The sequence below is a fragment of the Tupaia chinensis genome, unplaced genomic scaffold (genome assembly GCF_000334495.1).
Source record: "Tupaia chinensis unplaced genomic scaffold, TupChi_1.0 Scaffold000113_1, whole genome shotgun sequence".
NCBI lineage: Eukaryota > Metazoa > Chordata > Mammalia > Scandentia > Tupaiidae > Tupaia > Tupaia belangeri.
The window spans coordinates 2,307,290-2,315,879 of NW_006159577.1; the positions used below are offsets into that span (position 1 = coordinate 2,307,290).

At 41.6% G+C, this 8,590-nt stretch overlaps 1 protein-coding gene across 1 annotated transcript in view; it reads right to left on the minus strand.

Annotated features, from left to right (window-relative positions):
- Positions 1-3,662, minus strand: part of ABRAXAS2 (abraxas 2, BRISC complex subunit) — a gene marked incomplete at its 5' end in the record, with an annotated part of 22,105 nt that extends 18,443 nt beyond the window's left edge. Inside the window, 2 exon segments of the mRNA XM_014586077.2 lie at positions 893-929; positions 3,572-3,662. Coding sequence (XP_014441563.1) covers positions 893-929; positions 3,572-3,662 — 128 coding nt within the window.
- Positions 3,663-8,590: the final 4,928 nt, after the last annotated feature.

Genomic DNA, 8,590 nt, shown 5'->3' on the forward strand with positions numbered 1-8,590 from the left:
CGCCCAGGTCCGGGACTCGAACCACAGTCGACCATATGGGGTCCAGCACCCTTAACCATCATGCCACCTGCCGGCCCCAGGTTTTTTTTTTTAATTCCTCTTAAGAATATCCACGAAGGAAGACCTGCAGATGGCGTAATGGTTATGTTGCTGGACTCCCATGTAGCCGACCGCAGTTCAAGTCCCGGATCTGGCAGCTTAAAACTCATGCAGGTACATGTGCATGCATGCCCCAAATCCTTAAAGAACAGAGAAGGGATTATGGTGTGGCCATCCCCTCTGGGGGGTGATTTCTTGCCTTCTGTCTCTCTGGTGAGTACAAGTATTCTATAGCAAAAATCTCTCAGAAAAAAAAAAAAATCCATTAAGGGTTGGCTCTATAGTGCAGTGGTCTGCTCAAGAGAAGCTGGGTCTCATGTGGTGACCATGGTTTGAATTTCAGGCTCGGCCAGCATGAAACAATTTGGATATACATGTGAGTGTTCAGGATCTGTTAGGCGAGAGGAGAAAGAGGATCCTGTGAGGGCACTCCTCTCTCTTGTGCATGTGTGCACATGCTTTCATGAATAATGAAAAACGGTGCTTATAAAAAACATGACATGATTTTATTTACCTGCAACCCTTGATTAGCTTTCTTTTTTATTGTTGAAGAGCCCTTCACAGAGAGGTTGAACACTTCCATTCTAAACCACTGCAGCCATGATTTACACTTCTTCTCTTCCTAGCTTCACACAATGTCATGCATGGAGCACTTAATGAATGAATGTGGGTGCCCTCAGTTATACTCATGAGTCTGTAGCTATAATCAGCTACAGGCCTAAATTCATTAGTTTTTTTCATCAATCAATGAGTTTAATAAGGACTCAAAGTTGGAAATAAGGATGTGGCTTACCTAAAAAGTTTTGAACAAGGCTGATGGTTATGAATTTCTGTAATTAGAAAGAGGAAATACATTTCAGTTAAATATGTAAGATAACGGCTCTCTAAAACAGAATTTTTAGACAAAAATCTCAGACAACTAAAAGCCAGCATTTCTGTCCCAAACAGATGCTGCTATATGTACCCATGAAGGCAGTACAACTGCTTTACATTTACACTAAGGGACATATTCTCAGAACAAAGTAGAGCAGAGAGTGAAAATCCTGTTTCCATTTGCCAGGTGTGAGGATCATACATCTGAAAGCTGTTATTCAGGAGCACGCAGTTAATTGTGGGCCTTATTTAATCTCACCTATTTAAACAAAGCATCATAGGAAAAAGTAACCACAGACTGGAAGCATTTAATCAAGTTGGATAAAAGCTTTGAGGACAGCATGGAGAGAGAAGGTCCGTAACCACTCTACCATCAATAACCATCTAACAACTTGTGACAGCTTGGGCCAGGTGTTTTGAAGGGGCAGGAACTCTGGAAGTCTATTAACCTTGCAAAGATGGTTAGTAGTGGAGGAAACAGTCATTCATAAGGCAGGTACTAACAGCTTTTGAAAAGTTGCTATGATTAAGCAAAGTGAACAATTTCTTCAAGCTCATCAGGAGGCTTGGAGTCTGGGTTTTATGAGACTAACTGACCATTCAGATCTATTAATCTCATTCTCCTAGAGAGTGGCTCATCACCTGCTATTTGAAAAGTCACAGCCTCGGAATTCCAGGCTGTAATTTTAACTCAATTATAATGAAACAACATCCCCGAGAGACATGGGACAATGCCCATTCACTTCTGTACTTATGTTAAAGCTGCCAAAACACACAAATGAATGCAATACCTCCACAGGAAAGAGAAGTTCATTCACCTAGCTATGGCTGTCGATAGTTATGCAAAAAAAAACAAAACAAAACTGGGATGGAACAAGGCAACAAATGTGAAATCATATGTCATAACAAAATATACAGCCCACTGAAAGAATACAAAATTGACTGGGTTAGGAAAAGTCACGACATACTTTTTCTACATTTTCTATGCAAAAATACGTTATGGCAGTGTGCTATCAGTTAACTGCAGCTGCCAATTTAATCTTCATCTACTAGATGAATTTTGAAAACCTAGGTATAAATAATAAATAACTGCACAGCTATCCATGAAAATTTTAAATAGTTAAGCAAAGCAAAAACAAGCAAGAAAACACTTGGGGGAATCCTGGTTGTACCCTGTCCACGCACCAAGTCCTGACTTAGCAAGTCATTGTGGTGAATGGGTTGTACAGCTTTGATCCTTCAGGAGACAGTTCAGTCTCTTGTTTTCCCCCAGTCCTAACCTCACCTCAATCCTCATCCTTGCCCCTTACTCCATGTACTAGAAGGCTCTCAGAACAAGACGGACATCAGTGATCTGGTCCCATCATGACCTAAACTGCCAGGAGTATTTCAAACCACAAGCCACCTATCGTCTCACATTCTGTAGGTCTGCCACACAGAAGCAGGCCAGATTCTCCGAATGTTTTACGCACTCCTTGCTCTGTACCGCCCACTGGCCCTCAGCTCACCTTCTCCTGACATCTTTACTCATTTCCCCACTTGCAGTTTTTCTCTCAACTTCGACACTTACGGGATTTTCTTTGTTCCTTTATTACAGCATTCATCTCACACTGCCCGTGTGCCTGTATACCTGTCTTATCTGCCCCATAGTTCAGGACGGCAGGGATTTATCTGGGAATTCCTCTCACTAACACATGGCTCACACATGAAAGTTCTTCAATAAATGTTTGCTACATAAATAAACAGGCTGTCCCTTGCTTTGTTCTGAGTATCAGGATGTGCTGTTTGATGGATCTGCCCAACGTGTACCTGAAAAGACTATGATTCCTATTATCAAAAGGAGATTGATCCAAAGAGAGTGGGCACATCTATAAACACTCCTTTGTCTGCGCCAGCAACCTCTTCCAAAGTGACTGTCTGGCTTATTCCTCAGAAGGCTGCATAGGTTTAGCAAATATCTCGTAAAACTCGTAAAAAAAATTGTGAGTATCTTTGCCAGATCCCTCTGAAAAGGATCAGCACCACACATCTATTCATTACAGTACGAGGTGACATGGGCAATGGGGAGAGTATGACTTGCACACTTGAGCTTTACTGCGATTTTGACGAGACTGTCAAGTGGTGACATAGCACTTTCGTTAAAGTCTGACAAATTGATGAGTAAGAAATAGCTATCCACTCTATGTTCACATCAACCTAAAAAAAAAAATCTCAAGTTTGGGACAGCCCTGTAGCCTAGTGGTTAAGGGCGCAAGGTCCCACATGGCCAACCACACAGTTCAAATCTCAGACCTGGTAGCTTGAAAAATATGCTGAACAGGATGGAGATAGGGAGAAGGGATTGCAGCATGACCACACCTCAGTGGGAGATGCTTTTTCTCTCTCCCTCTCTGTCTCTCTCTAGTGAACACACATGTTCTCTGGCAATTAAAAAAGAAAAAAAAATATCATGTTGCTTTTTTAACGCAAATAATTTCAGGGTTTTCCCCCCTATGCACTCTCCTAACCCTTAGATTAAAGTCACTTAAGAGCCAAAGAACAAAATAAACAGCAAGTATACATACAGAAAAGATATTTCTAAAGTCAGTGTTAAACTTACCAATTACTTGTAGAAATTCTGTATTGCTTATTTGTGAGTCACTGATGCTAAAGGTTTCCTCTTGTCTTACTTCTCCCAGCAAAAATCCTTCCTAAAAGTAAGTGACAAGAGAAAATAATTGCAGATTACAAACAGAAGTTTTACTGAAATTAAGAATAATTGAGGGCATACAATTTTATAATAGTTTTAACAATATTCTAAGTAAGCTTGCCATGTAAACTACTATTTTATAAACCTATGAACAGATTAAAGCAATCTGAGGTATATCTACTAAAGTGAGTTGTTCAAAAAGGTGATTCCAGGCCCAGCTGGCGGTGCTGCGGTTAAGGCAGCTGGATCCCATATGTCTAGCTGCATGGTTCAAGTCTCGGCCCCAGCAACCTGAGAAACATGACAGGTGTGTCTGCATACATCCCCAAAATCTCAACAGGAGAACGGAGAAGGGATTGTGTTGTGACTGTTCCCCATGGGGGGTGCTTTACTTTCCCCCTTTCTGTCTCTCTCCTGAGAGCACATGTGCCCTGTGGCAAATTTTCTTTTCAAAAAAAGAGGATTCCATGATAAAATATTATTGGAATCTCTTCAATTTCTCTGTCATAAAAAGTAAAAAATAAGAGTGAATTCATGACCTAAATCCTACTAAGTTACATAACCAATGTCAATAAAAGCTCTGAAAGTAGAAGTATTCCAAGGTGGTTTTCTTGACAAACCATACTATTTATTTCATAGTTTTAAAAGCAGTACTAATGATAAAGGATACGGAAATTTACAGCGGCCTCGCATGGTGACAACTGGAGTACGATGCTGGAAGCCACATGGCTGACTGTGGTTTTGGATCCCTGGATCAGCCTGAAAACACGTTGAGCACATGCTCACATGTCCAGGATCCTAATGAACTGGAGAGCTGAGGAAGGGGGAATCATGGCATGGCAAAACCTTTCGAGGGTACTTCCCTATCTCTAAAAACTTTCCCTCTTCCCCACTCACTCATGCACTTCTATGATGAAAAAAAATATATCTTAGGAAAAAAGCTAATACAGAGCTAGTCAGTGGTGGTTGAAGCATCTGAATTCCACATGGTCCATAGTGGAGTTCAAGCTCTGGACCTGGCAGCTTGAAAAAAAAAAAAAAAAAAAAAGCATAGGGCGTGTATGGGTACACGCACAGAATCCCGAGAAGACAATGGAAAATGGATCGTAGTGTGGCCGTCCTCCTGAAGGGTGCTTTCTCTCTCTCTCTCTCTCTGTTAGGACCCATGCCCTATAGCAAATTTAAAACAAAGGAAAAAAAAAAACTTAACACAGCAGCAACTAAGTGTTCCTGTATAGCTGGCATAGAAAGGAATGTCAGCAAATAAAGTAAACTTCATATCTTTCAACTCAAAGTTTTTCTTTAATAAATGCAGAAATCAATTTATTTCTATTTCTGGGCCAGCCAGTAGCGTGATGGTTAAGGTGGCTGGAGTCTACTTGGCCGACTATATGGTTTAAGTCTCAGGAAATGGTAGCTTAAAAAACACCCCAGGCACGTGTGCATACATATCCAAAACTTCAGGAGGAGAATGGAGGTGAAGGGATCACCCCCAAAGGGGTGATTTCTCACTTTCCCTTGGTTTCTGTCTCTGAGCACACATCCCTATGGCAAAACCCTTAAAAAAAAACCAAAACTTCCCTACAGAGAGGAATCCCCAGGTAAATACATGGCTTACTCCTTCCATTCATTCAGATCTTTCTCAAATGCCATTTTATCAGAGAGGCCTTGCCTGATTAACGTAATGGAAATAGCAACTGCCAGGCACTCTGTCCCCTTTAACATGTATCTTTTTCTTCTTAGTCTTTTCACTAGCTGCTAAGGAAATGCCTATCCTCCACTAAACATAAGATCCAAGAAATCAGTGATTCATGATTTTATCTCAGCGCCTAGCAGAGCAACCTGCACATAGTAGGTGCTTAACAAACACTGGTTAAATAAATTTGTTCAAACGATGTCTTTATACTATATATCCTTTTATTCTAGATTGACCGTTCAAATCAATGAAAGAAGTTTTGTAGTTTAAAATTATTTCCAGTTACAACCAACTTTGTGGCACAGTGGTTAAGTGCTGAATATTGGGAGCCAGATCCCACATGACCAACCACAATTGAAATCCCAGCCTCAGAGCAACTGGGAAATATACACTGGGTGCACGAGCATATGCGCTCAAAATTCTGACAGCAAGGAGAAATGGAGCAAAAAGGATTGTGGCGTGATCACAGCTGCTGGGAGATGTCACTCTCTTTGGTGAGCACATATGCCCCCTAGCACTTAAAAAATTTTTTTTCCAGTTAGGAGTGAGAATCTGTGGTAGTGAAATGATAGATGCTTTATGGCCTGACATCTGTATTTGATTTAGGGAGGAAGGCTATTCTGATATTCCAAATGATTATTTATAGGGCATTTCTCAAACTTGAGTTTCATACAAATTCTCTGTAAAAATGTTTTTCTCAGACCCAAAGGCGTGTCCATGGCTACTAGTTTGAGAAACCTAAGTGTTTATTCCTACGAAAGTCTCTCAATTATGAGTTTTCACTACAAAAGAAGCTTTTTGAAACAGAAAAAAAAAAAATCAAACTGAAAAAACAATTTAATATTCCCAGAAAGCCTAGATCTTAAGGACATAGCTACAGATTTCTAATGTTCTACAAGTCTAGGGTTACCAGACTTAGCAAAAATGATACAGTTATATTTGGATTTCAGATCAACAACTAATAACTTTTATGTATACTCAAAATTATTTACTATTTACCTGACATTCAAATTTAATAGGGTGCCCTGTATTTTCTCTGGCAAGCCTACAATAGTCGTCGCTTTGAGAAAGTACATGAAATTCAAACTTCAGTGCCTATAAATCAAGTTTTACTGGAACACAGTCATCCTCATTCATTCATTATCTACGGTTGTTTTACCCTACAACAGAAGTTTAGTAGTCGCGATAGAGACCATATGGTCTCAGTTTTAAATTAATTATCTTGCCTGGACAAAACAAAGTATGTACTACAAAAATAAATTATTCATTCTATAACTTTAAAATTAAATTACTTTTAAGTCTTCAACATCTGTATTTGTGACAAGATTAATAATATAAACAAAGTGTAGTCAGATAGAATGCAATCACAGAGGTCGGCAGGTGGCATGACTGTTAAGCCGCTGGACTCCCACATGGCCAGCTGTGGTTTGAGTCCTGAACCTGGCAGCTTGGTTTCTCACTTTCTGTCTCTCTGGTCAAAAAAACATTTTTTTTGGAGATATTTTTGCTATAGGGCATGTGTGTTCGCCAGAAAGACAGAAAGCGGGAAATCACCCCCCAGGGCGGATGGTCATGCCACAATTCCTTTTCTTCCATTCTCCTCTCAGGATCTTGGGCATGCACATACATGCAGCCAATGTGAGTTTAAGCTGCTGGGTCTGGGACTTGAACCACGATCGACTACATGGGAGTCCAGCGGCGATGTAGCCATTATGCTATCTGCTGGTCCCTCTCTGGTCAAATTTTTAAAAAATAAGAAATAGGGTGTGGTGGCGCCCACACTATGGGGAAAAAAAAGGAATAAAATTAAATAAAATAATAAGAAAAACCACAATTACAAACTATTGGCATTGGTGAAAATTTCCATGAAGTCTAGCAACTTTCCTGGCACATTACGGGGATATCTCTTGAATTAGTAACAATCTAAGTAACATGATCATCTCACTGTTGTTTAAAGAAAAACAGTTTTTCAATAGCTGGTTACTTTTACTATAACCTTGACAACTATATTACTAGGCAGTCTAAGAAATCGAAGGGCAAAGATGCATCACTGAACCCGTAATAATCCAGGAACTATAGCAGTATCACGAGCCACCTACATGTGGACCTGCATTACATTATTAGATAGCTGGCTATAAATTACCAAAGGCAGTAGTGACCAAAGCTGCCTCTCGAAAAACACATGCTGTGTACTAGTCTATCATCAATTTCTACCATCAACATTGAAGAGGTGAAAAGTACGATAATTCAATTTCATTCCATTTACTAATGGGATCACTTCTCTGTGAAATTAAGTTTTTATTAGTGGAACCCAAGATCGCTGACATTAAATCCACTTTCTCTTTCTGCAGTGTATCATTCTGCTTTGTAATGACAACCATAAAAGCAAAACAAAACAACCCAAAATCCACACATTTATTTAATGAATTTGAATCATTCACCATTAATCCTCCCATTTGGTAGGCCAACTAAATACCTCCTTCAAGACAAAAAAGATCTTATTTCATAAAGAGCTTACAACCAGAAGCCCCTGACATTAAAAGACAATTCGTTAAAGACACTGAAACAGGCTCTGCTCCCCCTGGGGGCTCCCATGCCTTTGCATTTCCGATCACTCACACGTAGGGCCTGTCACTTCCCAATTTCACTGCCACTTGTCCTGTGGTCTTAAAAACATTCGCCAACGAATTTAAACATGCAAGTTCAAGAAAATGCAAACAGGTCCTGCACCTACCACTCCTGTTTACCTTCTCCATTTTTCCAGTGGGGCCAAGAAAACACACAACCGTGTCCAACAAGTATTAATAGTGACAGCCACGGTTTCACTCCTTGCACCCCACGACAACCTGTGAGACCAGCGGGCAGGGCCGAGTGCCTCGGGTCCTAGGCTAAAAGTCCAGCGTTTTGACTCCTTCCCGACCCCCTGGGCTCCCCTCTGGAGTCCGGAAGCCTAACTCTCGGGGAAGGGAAGGCTCTCGGGTTTCCTCCAAGTGACTCCTGACACTGTGGGAGGCCGGGCTGGACAGCTTTACTGGACGGGAGACGCTGTCCCAGGACAGCCGGGCGGCAGAGCGCGCCGAGCTCGGGGGTCCACCAGGCGGGCGAAGGAGCCCCGGGCGGCAGGGGCTGGCCGGGGGCGGGAGCCGCCCGGGGCACCAGTTCCTCGGGCGGCCCCTGAGCCCGGGGGGGCGAGCCGCGAGCGCTCGGGGGTTGACTGCGGGCGCCCGGCTGGG